Below are 25,040 nucleotides of genomic sequence, written 5' to 3' on the forward strand. Positions count from 1 at the left end.
GACACAGGAGCACACAGATATACAGGTGTCACATATCACATTACTCAGCACAGTCTCCCATATACAGACTCAGGAGCACATAGATATACAGGTGTCACATATCACATTACTCAGCGCAGTCTCCATATACAGACTTAGTGTTCCTTCTAGCTCCGGCGGGAGGCAGGGCGTCGGAGCTAGAGAGGGCATGCCCGCGCGCGCGTCCGAGAAGGGGGCGTGGTCATCGGAAAAGGGGGCGTGTCTATAAGACGCGTCCCCTTTTCGTCACTCTTGGGGGCGTGCCCGGCACTTACGGACACGCCGGGCAGCCCCCAAGCCCTGCAGATAGGGAGAATAGATGCCGGGCGCATGCGCCCGGCGTCTATTCTCCGGCGGTGACCGGGTCACCGCATGTTTCTCCACCCGCGGGACACTGCGTCCCGAGGGTGAGAACGGCTCCCGCAGGCTGTGAGGGCAGGGCGCTTTTTGCCCTCCTCCTGGAGGGCAGGGTGCTTTTTGCCCTCCAGAAGGAGGGAAGGGCGCCGCGCCCCGCTAAAACAGCCTAGTGGGAACGCTACAGACTCAGGAGCACACATATATACTGGTGTCACATATCACATTACTCAGCACAGTCTCCCATATACAGACTCAGGAGCACACAGATATACAGGTGTCACATATCACATTACTCAGCGCAGTCTCCTGTATACAGACTCAGGAGCACACAGATATACAGGTGTCACATATCACATTACTCAGCACAGTCTCCTATATACAGACTCAGGAGCACACAGATATACATGTGTCACATATCACATTACTCAGCGCAGTCTCCATATACAGACTCAGGAGCACACAGATATACAGGTGTCACATATCACATTACTCAGCGCAGTCTCCTATATACAGACTCAGGAGCACACAGATATACAGGTGTCACATATCACATTACTCAGCGCAGTCTCCTATATACAGACTCAGGAGCACACAGATATACAGGAGTCACATATCACATTACTCAGCGCAGTCTCCCATATACAGACAGGAGCACACAGATATACAGGTGTCACATATCACATTACTCAGCAGAGTCTCCTATATACAGACTCAGGAGCACACAGATATACATGTGTCACATATCACATTACTCAGTACAGTCTCCCATATACAGACTCAGGAGCACACAGATATACAGGTGTTACATATCACATTACTCAGCGCAGTCTCCCATATACAGACTCAGGAGCACACAGATATACAGGTGTCACATATCACATTACTCAGCGCAGTCTCCCATATACAGACTCAGGAGCACACAGATATACAAGTGTCACACATCACATTACTCAGCGCAGTCTCCTATATACAGACTCAGGAGCACACAGATATACAGGTGTCACATATCACATTACTCAGCGCAGTCTCCCATATACAGACTCAGGAGCACACAGATATACAGGTGTCACATATCACATTACTCAGCACAGTCTCCCATATACAGACTCAGGAGCACACAGGTATACAGGTGTCACATATCATATTACTCAGCGCAGTCTCCCATATACAGACTCAGGAGCACACAGATATACAGGTGTCACTTATCACATTACTCAGCGCAGTCTCCCATATACAGACTCAGGAGCACACAGATATACAGGTGTCACATATCACATTACTCAGCGCAGTCTCCCATATACAGACTCAGGAGCACACAGATATACAGGTGTCACATATCACATTACTCAGCGCAGTCTCCCATATACAGACTCAGGAGCACACAGATATACAGGTGTCACATATCACATTACTCAGCGCAGTCTCCCATATACAGACTCAGGAGCACACAGATATACAAGTGTCACACATCACATTACTCAGCGCAGTCTCCTATATACAGACTCAGGAGCACACAGATATACAGGTGTCACATATCACATTACTCAGCGCAGTCTCCCATATACAGACTCAGGAGCACACAGATATACAGGTGTCACATATCACATTACTCAGCACAGTCTCCCATATACAGACTCAGGAGCACACAGGTATACAGGTGTCACATATCATATTACTCAGCGCAGTCTCCCATATACAGACTCAGGAGCACACAGATATACAGGTGTCACTTATCACATTACTCAGCGCAGTCTCCCATATACAGACTCAGGAGCACACAGATATACAGGTGTCACATATCACATTACTCAGCGCAGTCTCCCATATACAGACTCAGGAGCACACAGATATACAGGTGTCACATATCACATTACTCAGCGCAGTCTCCCATATACAGACTCAGGAGCACACAGATATACAGGTGTCACATATCACATTACTCAGCGCAGTCTCCCATATACAGACTTAGGAGCACACAGATATACAGGTGTCACATATCACATTACTCAGCACAGTCTCCCATATACAGACAGGAGCACACAGATCTACAGGTGTCACATATCACATTACTCAGCACAGTCTCCCATATACAGACAGGAGCACACAGATATACAGGTGTCACATATCACATTACTCAGCACAGTCTCCCATATACAGACTCAGGAGCACACAGATATACAGGTGTCACATATCACATTACTCAGCACAGTCTCCCATATACAGACAGGAGCACACAGATCTACAGGTGTCACATATCACATTACTCAGCGCAGTCTCCCATATACAGACTCAGGAGCACACAGATATACAGGTGTCACATATCACATTACTCAGCGCAGTCTCCCATATACAGACTTAGGAGCACACAGATATACAGGTGTCACATATCACATTACTCAGCACAGTCTCCCATATACAGACAGGAGCACACAGATCTACAGGTGTCACATATCACATTACTCAGCACAGTCTCCCATATACAGACAGGAGCACACAGATATACAGGTGTCACATATCACATTACTCAGCACAGTCTCCCATATACAGACTCAGGAGCACACAGATATACAGGTGTCACATATCACATTACTCAGCACAGTCTCCCATATACAGACAGGAGCACACAGATCTACAGGTGTCACATATCACATTACTCAGCGCCTTCTCCTATATACAGACTCAGGAGCACACAGATATACAGGTGTCACATATCACATTACTCAGCACAGTCTCCCATATACAGACAGGAGCACACAGATCTACAGGTGTCACATATCACATTACTCAGCTCAGTCTCCCATATACAGACTCTGGAGCACACAGATATACAGGTGTCACATATCACATTACTCAGCGCAGTCTCCATATACAGACTCAGGAGCACACAGATATACAGGAGTCACATATCACATTACTCAGCGCAGTCTCCCATATACAGACAGGAGCACACAGATATACAGGTGTCACATATCACATTACTCAGCACAGTCTCCCATATACAGACTAAGGAGCAGACAGATATACAGGTGTCACATTACTCAGCGCAGTCTCCCATATACAGACACAGGAGCACACAGATATACAGGTGTCACATATCACATTACTCAGCACAGTCTCCCATATACAGACTCAGGAGCACACAGATATACAGGTGTCACATATCACATTACTCAGCGCAGTCTCCATATACAGACTTAGTGTTCCTTCTAGCTCCGGCGGGAGGCAGGGCGTCGGAGCTAGAGAGGGCATGCCCGCGCGCGCGTCCGAGAAGGGGGCGTGGTCATCGGAAAAGGGGGCGTGTCTATAAGACGCGTCCCCTTTTCGTCACTCTTGGGGGCGTGCCCGGCACTTACGGACACGCCGGGCAGCCCCCAAGCCCTGCAGACAGGGAGAATAGATGCCGGGCGCATGCGACCGGCGTCTATTCTCCGGCGGTGACCGGGTCACCGCATGTTTCTCCACCCGCGGGACACTGCGTCCCGAGGGTGAGAACGGCTCCCGCAGGCTGTGAGGGCAGGGCGCTTTTTGCCCTCCTCCTGGAGGGCAGGGTGCTTTTTGCCCTCCAGAAGGAGGGAAGGGCGCCGCGCCCCGCTAAAACAGCCTAGTGGGAACGCTACAGACTCAGGAGCACACATATATACTGGTGTCACATATCACATTACTCAGCACAGTCTCCCATATACAGACTCAGGAGCACACAGATATACAGGTGTCACATATCACATTACTCAGCGCAGTCTCCTGTATACAGACTCAGGAGCACACAGATATACAGGTGTCACATATCACATTACTCAGCACAGTCTCCTATATACAGACTCAGGAGCACACAGATATACATGTGTCACATATCACATTACTCAGCGCAGTCTCCCATATACAGACTCAGGAGCACACAGATATACAGGTGTCACATATCACATTACTCAGCGCAGTCTCCATATACAGACAGGAGCACACAGATATACAGGTGTCACATATCACATTACTCAGCAGAGTCTCCTATATACAGACTCAGGAGCACACAGATATACATGTGTCACATATCACATTACTCAGTACAGTCTCCCATATACAGACTCAGGAGCACACAGATATACAGGTGTTACATATCACATTACTCAGCGCAGTCTCCCATATACAGACTCAGGTGCACACAGATATACAGGTGTCACATATCACATTACTCAGTACAGTCTCCTATATACAGACTCAGGTGCACACAGATATACAGGTGTCACATATCACATTACTCAGCACAGTCTCCCATATACAGACTCAGGAGAACACAGATATACAGGTGTCACATATCACATTACTCAGCGCAGTCTCCTATTTACAGACTCAGGAGCACACAGATATACAGGTGTCACATATCACATTACTCAGCGCAGTCTCCCATATACAGACTCAGGAGCACACAGATATACAGGTGTCACATATCACATTACTCAGCACAGTCTCCCATATACAGACTAAGGAGCAGACAGATATACAGGTGTCACATTACTCAGCGCAGTCTCCCATATACAGACACAGGAGCACACAGATATACAGGTGTCACATATCACATTACTCAGCACAGTCTCCCATATACAGACTCAGGAGCACATAGATATACAGGTGTCACATATCACATTACTCAGCGCAGTCTCCATATACAGACTTAGTGTTCCTTCTAGCTCCGGCGGGAGGCAGGGCGTCGGAGCTAGAGAGGGCATGCCCGCGCGCGCGTCCGAGAAGGGGGCGTGGTCATCGGAAAAGGGGGCGTGTCTATAAGACGCGTCCCCTTTTCGTCACTCTTGGGGGCGTGCCCGGCACTTACGGACACGCCGGGCAGCCCCCAAGCCCTGCAGATAGGGAGAATAGATGCCGGGCGCATGCGCCCGGCGTCTATTCTCCGGCGGTGACCGGGTCACCGCATGTTTCTCCACCCGCGGGACACTGCGTCCCGAGGGTGAGAACGGCTCCCGCAGGCTGTGAGGGCAGGGCGCTTTTTGCCCTCCTCCTGGAGGGCAGGGTGCTTTTTGCCCTCCAGAAGGAGGGAAGGGCGCCGCGCCCCGCTAAAACAGCCTAGTGGGAACGCTACAGACTCAGGAGCACACATATATACTGGTGTCACATATCACATTACTCAGCACAGTCTCCCATATACAGACTCAGGAGCACACAGATATACAGGTGTCACATATCACATTACTCAGCGCAGTCTCCTGTATACAGACTCAGGAGCACACAGATATACAGGTGTCACATATCACATTACTCAGCACAGTCTCCTATATACAGACTCAGGAGCACACAGATATACATGTGTCACATATCACATTACTCAGCGCAGTCTCCATATACAGACTCAGGAGCACACAGATATACAGGTGTCACATATCACATTACTCAGCGCAGTCTCCTATATACAGACTCAGGAGCACACAGATATACAGGTGTCACATATCACATTACTCAGCGCAGTCTCCTATATACAGACTCAGGAGCACACAGATATACAGGAGTCACATATCACATTACTCAGCGCAGTCTCCCATATACAGACAGGAGCACACAGATATACAGGTGTCACATATCACATTACTCAGCAGAGTCTCCTATATACAGACTCAGGAGCACACAGATATACATGTGTCACATATCACATTACTCAGTACAGTCTCCCATATACAGACTCAGGAGCACACAGATATACAGGTGTTACATATCACATTACTCAGCGCAGTCTCCCATATACAGACTCAGGAGCACACAGATATACAGGTGTCACATATCACATTACTCAGCGCAGTCTCCCATATACAGACTCAGGAGCACACAGATATACAAGTGTCACACATCACATTACTCAGCGCAGTCTCCTATATACAGACTCAGGAGCACACAGATATACAGGTGTCACATATCACATTACTCAGCGCAGTCTCCCATATACAGACTCAGGAGCACACAGATATACAGGTGTCACATATCACATTACTCAGCACAGTCTCCCATATACAGACTCAGGAGCACACAGGTATACAGGTGTCACATATCATATTACTCAGCGCAGTCTCCCATATACAGACTCAGGAGCACACAGATATACAGGTGTCACTTATCACATTACTCAGCGCAGTCTCCCATATACAGACTCAGGAGCACACAGATATACAGGTGTCACATATCACATTACTCAGCGCAGTCTCCCATATACAGACTCAGGAGCACACAGATATACAGGTGTCACATATCACATTACTCAGCGCAGTCTCCCATATACAGACTCAGGAGCACACAGATATACAGGTGTCACATATCACATTACTCAGCGCAGTCTCCCATATACAGACTCAGGAGCACACAGATATACAAGTGTCACACATCACATTACTCAGCGCAGTCTCCTATATACAGACTCAGGAGCACACAGATATACAGGTGTCACATATCACATTACTCAGCGCAGTCTCCCATATACAGACTCAGGAGCACACAGATATACAGGTGTCACATATCACATTACTCAGCACAGTCTCCCATATACAGACTCAGGAGCACACAGGTATACAGGTGTCACATATCATATTACTCAGCGCAGTCTCCCATATACAGACTCAGGAGCACACAGATATACAGGTGTCACTTATCACATTACTCAGCGCAGTCTCCCATATACAGACTCAGGAGCACACAGATATACAGGTGTCACATATCACATTACTCAGCGCAGTCTCCCATATACAGACTCAGGAGCACACAGATATACAGGTGTCACATATCACATTACTCAGCGCAGTCTCCCATATACAGACTCAGGAGCACACAGATATATAGGTGTCACATATCACATTACTCAGCGCAGTCTCCCATATACAGACTTAGGAGCACACAGATATACAGGTGTCACATATCACATTACTCAGCACAGTCTCCCATATACAGACAGGAGCACACAGATCTACAGGTGTCACATATCACATTACTCAGCACAGTCTCCCATATACAGACAGGAGCACACAGATATACAGGTGTCACATATCACATTACTCAGCACAGTCTCCCATATACAGACTCAGGAGCACACAGATATACAGGTGTCACATATCACATTACTCAGCACAGTCTCCCATATACAGACAGGAGCACACAGATCTACAGGTGTCACATATCACATTACTCAGCGCAGTCTCCCATATACAGACTCAGGAGCACACAGATATACAGGTGTCACATATCACATTACTCAGCGCAGTCTCCCATATACAGACTTAGGAGCACACAGATATACAGGTGTCACATATCACATTACTCAGCGCAGTCTCCCATATACAGACAGGAGCACACAGATCTACAGGTGTCACATATCACATTACTCAGCACAGTCTCCCATATACAGACAGGAGCACACAGATCTACAGGTGTCACATATCACATTACTCAGCACAGTCTCCCATATACAGACAGGAGCACACAGATCTACAGGTGTCACATATCACATTACTCAGCACAGTCTGCTGGTGCGTCCCAGTCACATCACATTGCTTAGACGCATTTTCTGCAAAAAAGTTGCTGAAAGACGCCTGGGGCTAGCAGAGAATCACAGGACCTGGTGCGCCTGGAGGGGCTTATTAAGCTAGACTGCAGCAAAGATGTTTAAGGACACAACTGTAAACTGAGTGTAACAATTCGGGGTACTATGGCACAGTGTCCAACTTACACTTCACGCCAAACTCTGTAACATGATATGACAATAGTATAAAGTTATTTATGTTTTGAGTAGAAAATCGCACAGCAATTACAGAGGTTACAAAACTGGGCAGATGCTTTATAAAGAAGTGAATGTAGATTGTATAGGAAGGTGACAAGTGCACTTTTTATGTCGGTCAGAATTGTTATTTCAGTAGCAACTGGCATTTGACAGCCAGAACCCACAAAAGGACAGAGAAACCCAAATTTCCCAGCTTCTGCAAAGGAGACTCATTACATACTGTATAGCGAGTGATATGCATAATACGGTGGGGGGGGGGTATCAATAATAAAACTTTTATCTGTGACAGCTACAGCAGAGATAATGGACTTATTATGCAGAGGTGTATACAGTGGCATCCGGAAAGTATTCACAGCGCTTCACTTTTTGCACATTTTGTTATGATACAGCCTTAATCCAAAATGGAAGAAATTCATTGTTGTCCTCAAAAATTCTACACACAATACCCCATAATGACAACGTGTAATACGTTTTTTTGAGATTTTTGCAAATGTAATTAAAAAACCCCTAAGAAGTCACATGTACATAAGTATTCACAGCCTTTGCCATGAAGCTCAAAATTGAGCTCAGGTGCATCCTGTTTGCACTGATCATCCTTGAGATGTTCCTACAGCTTAACTGGAGTCTACCTGTGGTAAATTCAGTTGTTTGGACATGATTTTGAAAGGCATACACCTGTCTATATAAGGCCCCACATTTGACAGTGCATGTCAGAGCACAAACCAAGCATTAAGGACTAGGAATTGTCTGTAGACCTCCGAGACAGGTGTGTCTCGAGGCACAAATCTGGGGAAGGGTACTCCCTTTTAATTAAATTCGCAAAAGTCTAAAAAAAAAACTTATTACACGTTGTCATTATGGGGTATTGTGTGTAGAATTTTGAGGACAACAATGAATTTATTCCATTTTGGAATAAGGCTGTAACATAACAAAATGTGGAAAAAGTGAAGCGCTGTGAATACTTTCCGGATGCACTGTAGACTTGTTCATGCAAAGCTGTGGCCTGCATGGATAATCATATTAGAATGTTACATACAGTATAAATGGCCGCGAAAGGCAGAGCCGACAGTGCCGACCGGAATCAAACTCTGATGGGGACCTTTCAGGTGTTAATCAGAGCGGGTGGAGAATAAGATCAGACAATGACCATTTCTAACCATGTGCCCTTCATCCAAAATGCAGAATACTTGTACACAGATCTCACAGCAACCGCCCGTGCCCCTTACTCTGCTAAAAATACATGATATAAGGGTCTATGTACTAATAAATGTGGTACTGCCACGATTATTATGTATACAACTCGCAGGGGATATTTACATTTTTAGTAAAAATATGCCCGCTATGTACCTCTGTCCCCGCGAGTTATATCCCCGGCATTTAGGAGTAGTCTTTCACAGAAGTGAAAGACTTCTCCGGGGGAAACAGACACAGCGCCTGCTTCCGAAGCTGGCCGGGGGCTGCAGGGGAGAGATCGAAAGATCTCTCTCCTGATCCTGGAGCCTCCATAGGCTTAAATCAGTTTACACCATCTGAAGATGGTGTAAACTGCCGGGGGCTAAACGCTGAAAAGCTTCGCTTTTTGGAGTTTAGTACATAGGGGTCAGATCATAGTCCCCATTGATAATAAATGGGGACTGTGATTAATTAGAATTTTGTCTTGAGATTTCTGTGAAATCTCCTGCATTGTGCTTTTAGTACATAGGAACAATACATAAAATTATGAAGAAATTGCAGTTTCTGCATAATTTTATGGAACAGATTGATACATATGCCCCTAAGTCTGTTAGGAAAGAAACTGTGAAGGTTTTTTTTTTTTTTATGTACTTGGCACAGTGCCCGTCACTAAGAAAATGGGCACTTTATGCCAAATTCTCACTGATGACGAATGTTATAGGAAACTGGAGATGTTCTTACAAATAGGCGGATAGTGAAGACTTAAGAGATATGTTGGACTATATATTTAATAAAAGAATGGGATAACTAAGCATAAATAAAAGTATGATTTCACAGCATTTATGTAAGTCCACAGGTCCGTGGGGGAGGCTCATCTTTCCTACCAGTAACATAACAGAGGCCGACATTTTTTTTTCTCACCAGGTCAATGAGTTTGGTAACTGGGATTTCCCGGATTGGCCTCTTCATTCGGCACAAGGCTTCCAGAGCGGTGCCGAAAGAACTGGCCAGGTAACTCCCGCCGATAGTCAGGAAGTAATCCTTGCCACGGTCCAGGTGAAGGACTAATATATCTTCAATGCTGTCCTGGCCAGAGTTGAGTAAGGTGACAGAGTCCTTACTGACGTACACGTCCAGGCTGATCTCCACACATTCATCTGGGAGAAGAAAGTGACCAGGAATTAAGAGCGTAAAAGACAAATAAAAAGAGGATTTATGGTGCTCGCCGGGAAGTCTCTTTCTCTGAATCCATGCTGGGAGAGACCACTAACTTAGGGGGCGTCTTTACGGAGTGCGCACATCTGAAAGTGTTTGTAAAGGAATCTCCTCCCCTACACATCCCACCTGGGCCCAGAGCCAGCAGTATCCATAAACTTATCCAAGCCCATAACTTTAGAAACATTCAAAATAAGACCACCAGGGAAGGGCTTGCTCAGTAGCAAAGTGCAGTACCCTGCGCCCAAAGCTAGCGTCCCTAGCCACAAACACATTGATTCTATAAAATGTAGTAGGTATGGAGGACCCAGTACAGTAGCTGCCCTGAACAGATGCTCCACCCCCAGCAAGCCCCGTCCCAATCGCTGCGAGACGAGGCTGCGTCCAGTTCCAGCCGCTGCATTGCGGTGGTCAGCACTTGGTTCCAGTAGTGGCAGCAATGCAGCGTTGGCCCGCAGAATGGTTTCTCTCCAAAATTAGAAACATTTATGCCGGAAGAGTGCGCAAAAAAAACAGAAGCCGCGGATGGAGCCTTTGTTCAGCGCTCCTCACTTCTCCGATAAATTACGTTTTCCGTGAAATTTTAAAATAAACTGAACTAAAGATAAACACACCATAGAAGGGGATACTATTGGCTAATTAAGGTCAGGTGGGATATGGAGGGGAGGAGTTTACTTTAAGGATGTGCCCACTCCTTATAGGCACTTTCTACAGCCCAACGTAGCAGTGTTCCCTCCGCATGGATGAAAGAGAAATAATTAATTCGAATCACCTTTAGGATTCTCTAAAGCAGTAACATACCAATATATATTGTAAAGGTAAACAGAAAAGATGTGCAAGACTAAAGCTGGATTTTATTGATAAATAATAGGTTACGGTGTCCCTCAGATAGCTGAAGCAGGGAAAGATACTAACTACTGGGGTCTCCCTAATTAGCTGTGAAGGACAAAAAAAACAAATAACACAGAGTGACACAATGACAGGCGGGTGCATTCTGTAATGCCACGGGAACCCGCAAGCAGGCGGTGTAATCTGAGCTGGTGTCACACGAGCAGTAAGGTGGAGAAGCACACGCTACTACTGCATGATTGTGTGATAAGCTGCCGTGTGCCAGCATTAATGGCTAAAGAGCCGATGCCTTCAGAAACAATATCATTACACTTAGATCAGAATACAATCCAAAGGTCACTATTTATATAACAGATCAACTGCATGATATAACCCAATTTAAAGGCACACTAACTCCATGCATTGTACAAGATTTATTAGCGGCTTGCTGGCGATGTGCCGTTACAGAGCAGCACATGACGGGCAGTGATAGTCAGGGTGCTGAATTATGTACACGTGCTGCAGAACATCCTACAATATTTGTCTGCAGCACATCACCCCTGATTGAATCAGCCTCAACTAGCCCATTGAAGCACTAGGATTATTTCTATCATCTTTCCAGAAACAAGCTCCTTTTATCGCACATAGGAATGATTGCATGACTAGTACATACATTACTTTATATAAGGATAATTAAGTTTAGGAGGAGATAGGGTAAAATAAACTAGTCTGTTAAACTAAAAATGTCATCCGATAAAATCGCCAGTGAGGTTTGTGTGATTCTCTACAGCGCCCAACCTGTCCGCTAACATGTAATTAGTACAATAAACGGTACTTGTGTACTTTACGGACTCATTGCAGAGAGAACCCAAGTGTCCTACACTCATTATTATCATCATCAATCATGGTAATGTCTAAATCCCCTTCACGGAGAGGACCCTGACGTCATCAGCCAGTGTCCAGCATCATTCCCTGCCATCCAAGTGGGCATAGAGGGAGAATATAACGGAGCCCGAAGCGTGGCGAGCACAGGGAGCCCTCGAGGGGACAACTGTCGGTACTTGTGTACGTCAAGTACACAAGTACCATTTAAAACATTCATTGGGTTCTCTCTGCAATGAGTCCGTAAAGTACACAAGTCTCTCTGCAATGAGTCCGTAAAGTACACAAGTACCCAATAAACAGTATATAAGACACTTACTGGTCTCCAGGTATCCCTCGCAGGGCTCTGCGCGCAGCCAGGGCTTGCAGTACTGAGTGTCGTTTAGTTTGGGAATGAAGGAGAAGTGACACGGGACCTGTCCGTCATTCTGGATGATAAATTTCTCTTTGTGTAACTGACGGAATCTCACCCTTTCAAACCTGAACTGTGGCGCAAAACAACATGCAATGGTGATCAGGACAGTATTACATACATGATCTAAGTACATACAATAACAGTGACACAGTATCAAGGAAAATATCAACGCCCTATAAAGCTCCCAGATATACAGAACATTACTTCCCCAGAGGATGGCCATGAGGGAAGCATTTACACCTACACTGACAGAATGATCACAGCGAGGTTTTAGAAGGAAATCATACGCTTAGGTTTGGAAGATCTCCATACATTTATGAACATTACAAGTTGTATTTTTACTTGTCTTCGTTTGTATTTGAGTTAAACATTTTACTATATTAAAGTGCCGAAGTTGCAAAACAGACACTGTGAATGGGATAAAAGAGAAATCTAATCTGTATCCTAAATCTCATTTGTCAGTTAAATAGTCTCTCTAACAGGGGCGACCTACTAAGGTGTTTTTTGCTGCAGGTTTATACTTTGGGCAAAAGCTGGTGTTGGACTAACACTTTTCATGATATTGTTAACTTGCCACAAAACTGCACCTAACAGGATGATACAAAATACATACGAGTACATGGGATTAGAGTTACCTGCTCATTACCCAACTACTGTAAAGCTGGGTACACTTACTATACGCACGATATATCTGTAGTGCATAGGTGGGTGGGTATACTCGATATGTCTATGAACTACAACGATCGCAGACATATCCAGTGATCGCAAAATATGCGCTATAGCATGTATTTACCTGCTACGGGCACTAAGGGACCCAGTCTGTAAAAGTAACCAGTGTGTGACGTCCCTCAGTGTCTCCCAACCAATGAATGAGGCGGCAAAGTCTCATCATCCAATTGGCGCCTGAGACCTCCGCCTCCCAGTCACGTGATGCAGCCGGGCTCTCTTTCCTCACGAATCTCGCACAGGCTGACAGTGTGACTGTGCCCCAGGCCTCCATGCTCAGATCTGCCTCTACCAGCCAGGACACAGAGATTTGGGAGGACCGGCAGCCGCAAACAAGCTGCAATCCAGAAGACGCTGCACACCGGGTACATGGAAACTAACAGCCCGCCCAGCGTGGACGTGGTAAGTACTGAGGGGTAACAGCACCCACGCTGCAGCCTCTGTGGTTGCACAATGCACCATCCCGTTCCCTCACTGTACACTACTGTAATTTACACATACACAACACACACCCCCAACCTTTGTACAGTCTATTGTCCTCCTGGGCTGATGTGTATGTGCTGGTATCCGCTCACATTATAGATTCCCAAACATGAGCCGGCCTATATATATATATATTTCACTCTAATTAATTTACCAACTATATCTCAGTATAAATATTTAAGCTGCTTACACACACAACGATTTTATGAACAATTTTCTGTCAGATTTTTGAAAGTGTAATGAACGATTTTTGCATATTCCCTTAATGAAAATCGTTGAGTTGACAAGTCTGACTGAACTACAAACGTGAACGCGCATGAACGATAATCATTCATCATTTGACTCAGAAAGTGAACGATTTTTTCAAACGAATATCGTTTAACGATAATCGTTGAAAAAATCGTTGTGTGTGTATGCAGCTTTATACTTACGTTCAAATCTAACAATTTTGTTTACACCAGCTGATCATGATCAGTTTTAATACCAATAAATGATCTCATTATGATAAGCTAGGTTGTAGTGCCTTTATTCCACCACATAAGCACTGACAAGAATCAGTACACATTAGACAGGTTAGCGCTGGGGAACAGGAGAATACACATCGTGCAGTGAACATAGATTTACATTCATGGTCTACATTATTCACAAAGGTTTAGCGCTGGGTTTACTAGACTACACAATGGTCAGTGCTGCGGCTAAGTGACGTCGGATCCCCCCCCTTCTCCTCCCGGGCCCGATCCTCTTCATGTCAGACCCCGGAGCTGCAATGTCCGACCAGAGCATCACGGATGGCATCAGGATTGTGAGTAGCCGCTCTCTGGGGCAACAAACGGTGCCCAATGTCTTATCTGGGGCTGCTAGTGTGTGCTGGGACCCTTCTGTGCAATGCCAGTGAAAGCCCCTAACCCCTCACTTGCCCCCCAGTACTGCGCCAGCTGCCATCCACACTTGCCTTCTCCCTAACCCCAGCACTGCCTGCCCCTAGTCCCCTCTGTGCCCCCCAGCACTGCCTGCCCCTAGTCCCCTCCGTGCCCCCCAGCACTGCCTGCCCCTAGTCCCCTCCGTGCCCCCCAGCACTGCCTGCCCCTAGACCCTTCTGTGCCCCGCAGCACTGTCGCAACTGTCTGTACCTATCTCCTCCCTACCCACCCCCCGACACTATCTGCCCTACTCCCCTCTACCCTCAGCTCTACCCCAACTGCTGCTTGCCCTTAACCCCCTCTACCCCAACTGCTACCTGCCCCCAGAACTGTCCCAACTGCTGCCTATGTGATGGGTCCCAGAAACAGTGAAGTAGTACCCCAATTCTTCAAAGTAAGGGGTCCCTGGGACCCACAATTTTTTTTGGCTCAGCTCGATCAATGCATATCTGATTGACCCGGTAGCGGTCTGTATGACAAACCCGCCGACCACCCGATATGTCTGCAGCAGAAGTCGTTGAATATGACGTCACCAGTGAGCGGCCATATTCAATTGGCTCTGCTGGCATATAAATCAATATATCGCCTGATCAATTTTTTAAGTGTATATGCACTTACCAATCATTAGATAGGTCGGACGACCCATCGGCCAGGTGTGTACCCAGCTTTACTCTATGGAAATCTGCTAAGGTTTAAAATTGTCCCGTAAAACAATCTGTTAATGGAGTTCCTGTCACTATGAACACCTCAGATAAAGGGATAGGACGTATTGCAACCACAGACATTGAGACCCTGCCATTTAATGGCGTTGGGCATAGTTGCTAGTGTATGAACTTGCGGAGGTCTGACAATGGGCTGCGAGCTTAAATGTTTTGCTCAAAATAGGACCAGAATCCCTGATGCTTTTATTTGCTAGATACACCCAGGTTTGCAGTATATTATTGCTAGTGCCAATAACAGAAGTCTTTCTGTGCAGACATCAGTAAGTTTAATACACGATATTCATCAATGTAAGCACCGCGTTTCTACTTTTAATACGGATAAATAAAATACTCTGGAACTCACTTCTCTCCTGCTAAGATCTAGGGAGGGAAGGAAATCATTCTCCATTCTGTCCATCATCCTCACAATGTCCTCAAACGCTTTTCTGTACCTGCGCTCGACCACAACTTTCACCTGCGGGAGGGAACAAACCCGTTATAGGTAGAAAACAGAGAACTACCATAACATGTTGTGAGTGTGTCTAGTTGTATTTCAGCACTAAGCTGGATATATTCTTAGTTTTCTATAGTACAGTACCTATTTACCTGTATATCAGCATTTATTAAAGGAGATGCCAGACTTCATTTGACTGAAACACAAATAACTCTTCCCCCATTTTGGTGGAGGTTTGCAATCATAATAACTTTGATATTTGCAAGATCCAGCTCTCTGCAGAAATGATCCGCAAGCTTTGGTGCTAGAGTTTCTGTGCAGCTCAGACAATGGTGTAGGGATTGTGCGTTCTGAAACACTGACCCCACACAGACAGAGATCAGTTAGTAAAGATCATTTACAAATGGCCATTGTGCAAACACTGCAGCTCACTTGCAATGTCGTGCTCCTACTGTTGAGTAGAGTGTTTTGCAGGGGAGTTTGGCAAGGCACAGGAGATCAGGAGTAGTTGAGTGGGTTGCGAAAGTCTTTGTCAAATGCAGAATAGGCGCATACAGAGGTGTCCACATACATCTATCCTCCGTGTGCTACAAGTCGCGTCACACTTATTGCGTAAGTGGCGAGTGTCTTTTGTGCGACTTTTCCCTGAAGAGGAGTCTTATTTGCAAAGCTGTGTGAATAGGTAGCACAAGCAGTGTCTGCTGATAAAATGATATGCGGCATGCCTACATTCTGTGCGCGACTGCGGTTATATCTGCATGGGAAATGCTACGTTGCAGTGTCCCAGTCACTGACACTATAACGTAGCATTTTACATGCAGATATAACCGCAGTCGCGCACAGAATATAGGGATGCCGCATATTTTATTTAGCAGGAGAAGCTGCTTGTGCATCCTAAGCACATTGCTATGTGAATAAGCAGCATTATAAGGGGAAAAGTCACACGGGAAGTCGCTTTGTGCTACAGAGTCGCGTCACGGCATGGCGTGACCAGATGGGCTGTTTAACACGCAGGAAGGCTAGATGTATGTGGACATCTGCACATGTTACAATGAAGATAAATGGGGCATATACAATTGGGAGCGAGAATTTCTCTGCAAAAAATTACGCGGACCTCGCGCCCAATTGTGGAATACCGCAGGTATGAGCGTTCCCGATAACCACGGTATTCAATTTAATAAAAATGCACGCGGTGTTTTCAGCACAAATGCGAGAAAAAAAAAAAAAACTCTTCCGTGATCTCCATGGCTCCCGGTCATCTCCCCACCATCTTTGCACAGGGGAGTTGAGGGGCTAATGGGAGATGTAATTCTCCCTGCAGCTGCCCCCAGGTGGGGGGAGGGAGCTCACACACACTCGGGTGTCACACAGACACACACATACTTACAAATACTTACATACAATGACACAACATTCTTACACACACCGTTGCTGCAGGAGACCGGGTTCCGACGCTGGAGGACACCGCTTTCCTGACCATTTTTCCTAAAAATATGGATTTTTAGGAAAAATTGATCGTGCTCTGGAGGTGCGCAAAAAAAACCCTCCCAGTGCTCAAAAAGTAAAAAAAAAAAAAAAAAAAACCACACCTAACTGAATAGCAAAAATCCTGCACCTGCTGGAAAACCCCGTAGGCGAGGGATTTTTTCTATTCTCGCACCTAATTGAATATGCCCCAAAGGGACTGAAAAAGCATGTTTACAAGGACAGTGTTACGAGCCCCTTTCCTTACAGCATTGGACCCCGGATACTCCGCCAGCCCAAAAGTGATGCAGATTCAGTCACGTCACTATATTTACAGTATACTAGGACATAACTTACACTTTCCAATCACGCTCCTTCGGGAAGGCACAATTGAAGGGACATGTTCCATTTCATTTAACTCGTTAATTACCTCAGGTATATATATATTTCAGTTCTGTATACTGTACATAGCCTTTGCCAAATACATCAAAAACATGCATTATGCTTTCTTTAAAGGGTAACAACCTGAGCGATGTGATACAAAGTGATATTCCCTAAATAAAATAATTTTGGGATGTACCACAATTCGCTGCAATGACGCCAGATACTTGAAAGAGGACTTCTGCTTGAAATTCACTGTTGAAGACTCTGTTGCTTCCAATTAAAAGATAGGTTGTGAATAGCAGACTTACAGTTGCAAGGTCTGTAAACATTGGAAGATACGTATGTACTGCAATAGGTTTCTATGGCTACAGATACTAAGGAAAGTCAGTTGTTCACAACATGTCAACAGGCGATTTCAGGCGAAAGTTCTGTTTTCAAGTATCGAGTGTTGTTCCAGGACGTTGTTATACAGAGCAAAAGGATTTTATTTAGGCAAATACATTCAATGTAACTCCAGTGCCCGACAGATTGGTCTGATTAGATGAAATGAAACTGAATCATAGACTCGTGTACACCGGTCCAGTCCTGCAGCTTCTTCTGACAAATTCATTTAATGTTCACAGAAAGAAGGTGGAGGCACAGGAGGATTACCCCGATGCTGAACAGCGAGCTGACAGGCTTGTGGTCGCTGGTTTTAAGCTCCATGTGGCTGCGGTATTTCAACTGCTTTATATTGGTTCCTCTCCAAAGTACGCGGTCACACCAGGCCGGCACCCGGCACTTCCCACTGTGAGGACAGAAGAGAAACGCCTTTAGGAACTTCACTGTTACTGAATAAGTTAAAAAAAAATAAATAATAATAATAAAATAATCAGCTGCAGATGGAGTAGGCTTTGTTGCACTGGACAGTGAGGTGGCGGAGAGTTAGCACTGTGCTGCTGTGGGTAGCGCACCGTATGCTCTGATTTATCACACAGAGTCAGGGAATTGTAAGGGAACATTGTCCAAATCTGTGCATGCCAAGCAGCCATCTTTACTAATCAGACTGTGCACACGGTGGCTCCTTTTAAGTCAGTCACATCTTCATTTCATTGTTTAACAGGTGACTGGGGTAGTGTATGTATAATACTTTCAGCACAGTGGCACAATGGCTAGCTTTGCTGCACTGGTAGCATGGGTTCAATTACAATTAGAGTCCTATCTGTGTGTAGTTTGTACGTTCTTGCTGTGTTTGCGTGAGTTTCCTCCCACATTTCAAAAACAAGAGATATGGTAAGAACTTACCTTTGTTATCTCTGTTTCTACGAAGTCCATAGGGTCCACAGGGTTGACCTTGGGGTATAGGTTGGGAACCAAATCCGGGCACCACGCAGTTAAAGCTTTTAGCTCCCAGGATGCACTTGGGTCCACTCTCCCTATAACCCCGCCCCCCAGCCAGAGGCACCTCAGATTGTAAGTAGCCAAAGGCCGGAGGAGGAGAGAAAAAGAGAGAGAAAACTGGAACACTCTAGAACCATACTCACAGAAAAGGAGACGGGAAGCCGGTGACCAGTAACACAGCCCATATGAAGCCAGGTGCGTCAGGGCGGGCGCCCTGTGGACCCTATGGACTTCGTAGAAACAGAGATAACAAAGGTAAGTTCTTACCATATCTCTTGTTTTCTACTTCAGGGTCCATAGGGGGTCCACAGGGTTGACCTTGGGGATGTCCCAAAGCAGTTCAACCAAGGGTGGGGACGCTCCTGTGCTGAGAGGAGAATCCGTCGCCAAAAAGGAAGCATCCTGAGAGGCAAAGGAAACCAATGCCTAGAACCTTAAAAAGGTATGGACAGAAGACCACGTGGACACCTAGTAAGGCAAAACAGCCGAGGCGCCACGACGAGCCGCCCACGAGGGTTACACGGCCCGAGAAAAAAACAAGCCTCAACGACAGAAATGCCCACCCATGGGTAGGCCCCTGAGGAAGACATACGAGGCCATCCAGTCAACATTTCATTATAGGCCGGCCATCGTTTCCTGTTAAAACCAGAAACCGCAGACCACCAATAAGGAGTCCGCTTACCATAAGGAACTTGAACGGATCACATAAAGCCAAAGAGGCCGGACCACAGTCCATGAGGCCACAACAGCCGAGAGGACTGGGAACTGAATGGCCATACCATAAGTTCCAGAATAATATGGAACCTAAAAACCACTTTAAGAAGAAACACAGGGCGAGAGCAACTCACACCCTGACATGATGCCCTCCAGAAGAGGGAGCCACATGAGAACGCTCCCCATTCAGACACTCTCCTGGTTGATTTAAACACCCTGAGAGAGAGAGAGAGAGAGAGCTTAAACAATAGACCATGTAATGGCTATCACAACCAGCGGTTCCATGGACTGTCCCCGGAGGGAACAAAGAACCACTACTAACTCCCCAGGAGTCCCTAGGGAGGATAAGTGGAGACATAATCCAGAAAACACTCCAAAGGATGAACTGGATACCAGAGCGGAGCAATTCCATATCTTAACCATACCGACAGTGTAGAGATCCGCACTGTCAGGAAGGCCAGGCCAAGGGTGAAACCCAAGCCAGCTGGAAGGAATGCCAGAATATCTGGAAATCCTGGACACCGGAGGATCGTATCGACAGGTACGATACCATAAGAATTATGTATGCCACAGTCCGTGGCAGATCCCAGCAAAGTCTGGCCTATCTGCTCTAAACATCTCAATGAAGACAGAGCCAGGGAAGCCCGAGGACCACAGTAGGGGCGCAGTTAAAGACAAGCGATCCAGATCCAGGGAAAAACAAGGACCCTGAGACAACAGGTCCAGATAGTGAAGCAGTAGGAACGGAGCATCGAGGAGGAGACTCCGAAAATCTTAGTACCAGTGATGTCTGGGACGACCTGGAGCCCCCAGAAGGAAAGCCCCTCCGTCTCGAATTAAACTTCCAAAGACCTCGAGGAAGAAGGGAGACCGGAGGACACAGGTACACAAAGTGGAAGGACCACTTCACTGACAAAGAGTCACTGAAGGTAGCTTCAGTACTCCTAGAGCTGGACTGTAACACCGGTAATGTGTGATCGAGTCAGAAGGCCATGGCGATCAATCCCCTCAGGGAGGCCCCCTCTGCTCACCAGGAGTTGAAACCTCTCTTGGAGAAGAGACTAGTCCCCGGGATGCACGCCGTGACGGCTGAGGAAGCCCGCTTCCCAATGGAGAGCTCCGGGAATAAACACCGCAGAGTTGGCCAGGAGAAGACCCTTGGACTATGTCAGAATGGGTGACATTCCTAACATTGCCACCCAACTACCAGTGTTGCCTAGATGGAAGCCACTGTTGTGACACTGTCGGACTGAACCTATTCAGGTTAACCGTGACAAATGGGTTAGGCCAGAGTGAAAGTCCAAGACAGCTTAAAGTATCAACAAGGTAAGTGGCAGGGCAGAAGCGACAGACGTCCAACTGCCCCGAAATGAATGCGGACCAGACACTGTCTTTAGCAAAGAACACCCTGGATGAGATGGCCATAGCCACCCGGACAGAGACCAACTCGCCTCCGTAGAAAGTATCATCGTTCGAACAGTGATCCGATGGAAAAAACTCGATCCATCTGGAGGGGAGTCAATTATGGCAAGGCCTGGAATGGAACTGAGCACATTCCACCCTACCAAAAGGTAGACACTCTGGTAGACCGCGCATCACAAAGAGTAATGACATATGTCGACTGCGTAGATATCCGCACCCTCGAAGTTGAAGAGTGGAGATCTTGTCTTACGCCAGAAAAATTCTCAGATTCTGAGAATCCAGCAGTGCTCCCAGATGAAGAAAACCCTGTGAGGGATGCAGGGAGGACTTTTCTGTGACGAGAAGAAGCCCCGGTTATCCTGACCTGGCGGTAAAGTACCTTGGTGATCCTGCTAAAAGTAGGAGACCGTCCAGAGAAAGGAGCATTCGGATACACTGAACAGGTGAACTGTCAGAAAATCCATAAAGCTGGTAAACCCCGGTGGAGTTGAGGACAGCCCCAAAAGGCAGAGCCCGAAACTTACAAGTGTTGCTGTGGCACAGCAAACCTGAACCCATGCTGATGAGAGGGCTCTGTATGTACCCGTAGGTACGTATCCTGAATACTCGGATATACCATAAAATCCCCAGGTTCCAAACATCGGATGATGGAGCATGGACGATTCCACCTGAGTCAAGGCACCGTTGGAATCTGATTCAGGGATTTGAGACAGAGTATAGGCAAAGGAGGACCAGTCGGTCACCGCCCCAAAAAGAAAGTAGAACAACCAGTCCCTCACTGAGATAGTGAGGTTGGCCGAAATAGCTCTGCTTACCACAAAGACTGTATAGCTTTCTGGGATTGTAAGGCCCTGATCAGTTCTGAAGAAGGGCCCGTGTACCAATGCCTGTGAGGAGGCTGCATGAGCAATGAGAGGCCGTTGAGAATCAGTACCTCACTCTGGAAATTCCCCAGATGTAGACCTGTCCCGTCAGGCTGAGGGTATATCCTCAGGTGTAGAAACAGGGTCGTCCGGAAGTCCAGGACTGCTCGGTACTGGATATGGTGGCCCCCGTGGAGGCCGACAGCCTAGGAAAAAACAGGCCTTTAGGCTGACCCTGAGGACAAAAAGACTTAACAGAGTTAGTCCGAATGTAGTGGGAGTAGCTAAAGACGGTATCTCCCCATTAGTGATACTGCCAATGATGCAACGATCTTGTCAAGGTCGGGACCAAACAAGAACTTCCCCCTGGAAGGAGTGTGCACCTCTGCTTTCCCATAACGCAGCCATAGGGTACTGCGGCGGATACAGATGCCGCCGAAACCCTGAAAGTTAGAAGACCGGCATCCCATGAGGTAATCCCACATATGACCACTGCATATTTTGTGAGCGGCAAAAAGATATTTGAACCTCAGACGTGTTGGAGGGGAAAAACGTCACAAAAGCATCACCATGCGATGGCCATGGTAGGACGGGCAACAGGCCCTGAAAACGAGTACATTGATTTCAGGCAAAGTTACCACCTACGGATCCGTAAAATCCGTCCAGGCCGGGATGGGAGGCGTATTAATGCCTGTAACCCGATGATTAACATACAAATCCATCCCAGAAGGGGATTTCCATTACTTGTGAGGACCCTCAGGGAATGGGAAACAGGAGGCCTTTGTGACTCCTCGTATCTGGGGACAGCCAGACTCCCGCTATGAGATCCACCCGCTGGGCAGAAAACGGGAGATGTATGATACAGGTGCAGGATCGACATTCTCTATATCCAGAATGAGCCTGGCTACCAGCCCCAAAGCAGGGATAATAATACTTGAGATCGGCTCCCCCCCATGTGAGAGGGAAAGAGCCGAATATACCATCCAGTTCACGGCAGAGCCACTGGTCAGTAACCACAGGGCGTATATCACGCCAATTAGTATTTCGTATAAAACGACATCCACCAGGGTGGCCGTTGTGGTAATCCCTGCAAGGGGAATGACAGACCGATGTGGTATCGGAGGTAATTCATGTACTGTGAAAAACCCCGGCAGGGAGCGATAGTCTGTGACACAGGGGTAAATTGCAAGAAATTGCGAGATACCCCGAGTTCAAAAGGGCAGTATGGTGAAGTAACTCCAAGCGAGTGACGACAATGGGGCCCGCCCGGCGATCCTCAAAGGAGAGGATCCTGAGAAACAACGCCCTTTAAGGGGGTCGTGCAAGGGGCCCGGCACCAGATGGTGCCGCATACGTAAACCTTTCTGAGTTAAAATCCTCCGCACTAATTCCTGCAGGCTATGACTTGCAGGATAGCAATAATGGGTGCAGTATCGTGTGCAATCTCCTGGTCAGATATATCTGACTATCTTGACGGAAATATTAAGCAGCGCCATACCGGTCCTGACTGACGCTAAGATTAGCTGCAGGAACCCATTATCAGCGTACGCAACTCACAGTTCCATCTAAAATATGGCAACGTGCAGCACGCAACAGTATGTGACAAACCTCACAGATATTAACAAATATATATATGTGAGGTCTCAGAACCACCCCAGGTACACCTGTATTAGGGCAGATAAAGAAAAGGGATAGATATACACTGACAGGTGAGAGAAAAAGCAGACAGTCAGCACTAGCATAAGTCACATACAATGCAGAAAAATATATATACATACATAAGCATGACATATAATATACTGCACAATGTCGCTACATTCAACTGCCCAGATTCAGTGTCTGGGAAGGCTATAGCGCTGTGTACACTCACCCAAAATGGCCAGGTACGCAGGGGGACTGGGCTCACTGACATCCTAAGAGTTCTGCAGCACCACAGAGAGAAAATGGCCGCTGGAGACCTCAGAAGAAGCGTGGCCCGCGGAGGAAGCAGCTCAGCGACGCCAGACTGTATTATTGAAAGGCGCGCTGAGCTGAGGGGAGGAGCCGCTAGACAGGGAAGGCTTCCTCCCCTGGCTAGCAATTAACCCCCCGGGATGCCGGCTCCCGCTGCCGCTATAATCCCTGGTGGGCTGTGGACACGCGGGGTATGCCTCCATGGAGGGGGAGCCCGCCGCCACCGCTAGCGCCTCCGGTCTGTCCCCAGAGACCGGAGGCATAAGGCTGCATGTACACGCGGGTCACCGCAAGCGGTGACCACGCGACTTACCTGTCCCCGTCGATCCGGCAGCAGCCCAGGGATTCCTCCAGAGCCCGGCTAGTACAGACTCTGGGGTCCCGCTGCGATCCCCAGATCTGTACTGGCGTCGCAGCGCCGGCGGGGTGTAGGAGCGGCAGCTCAGACGTCCATTGGACAGTCTGATGCTGCCGCTCTGAAGAGTAGTAAAAAAATAATAAAACAAAACTCTTTTAAGCTTAGAGGCTGCTAAGCAGCCCCCCTGCAGTAACGGTGACCCGACTCCGGCCGGGCACCAACTTAAACTTGAGGTGCCTCTGGCTGGGGGGCGGGGTTATAGGGAGAGTGGACCCAAGTGCATCCTGGGAGCTAAAAGCTTTAACTGCGTGGTGCCCGGATTTGGTTCCCAACCTATACCCCAAGGTCAACCCTGTGGACCCCCTATGGACCCTGAAGTAGAAACACATACCGGCAGGTTAATTTGCTTCTGACAAAAGGAAAACAAAATAAAAATGAGCCCTAATGAGTTTGTGGAAAATACAGACTGTAAGCTCCACTGGGGCAGGGACTGGATGACTGATATAGCCTTTGTAAAGCACTGCGTCATGTGTGTGCTATACAAATAACTTCATCATAATCTCTTTCT

General features: G+C 47.0%; 1 protein-coding gene across 4 annotated transcripts in view; it reads right to left on the reverse strand.

The window, feature by feature from the left end:
- The window catches only part of OCRL (OCRL inositol polyphosphate-5-phosphatase), a 94,035-nt gene that overhangs the window by 25,045 nt on the left and 43,950 nt on the right, over window positions 1-25,040 (reverse strand). For all 4 annotated transcript variants that reach the window (XM_088461825.1, XM_088461827.1, XM_088461826.1 and 1 more), the window contains 4 exons: window positions 18,434-18,569; window positions 15,845-15,955; window positions 12,555-12,720; window positions 10,232-10,467 (listed from right to left, as the gene is read on the reverse strand). In XM_088461825.1, the coding sequence (XP_088317951.1) occupies window positions 10,232-10,467; window positions 12,555-12,720; window positions 15,845-15,955; window positions 18,434-18,569 (649 nt within the window). The remainder of the gene's footprint in view (window positions 1-10,231; window positions 10,468-12,554; window positions 12,721-15,844; window positions 15,956-18,433; window positions 18,570-25,040) is intronic.

Source organism: Taudactylus pleione, unplaced genomic scaffold (assembly GCF_031769625.1).
Source record: "Taudactylus pleione unplaced genomic scaffold, aTauple2 ptg001107l, whole genome shotgun sequence".
NCBI lineage: Eukaryota > Metazoa > Chordata > Amphibia > Anura > Myobatrachidae > Taudactylus > Taudactylus pleione.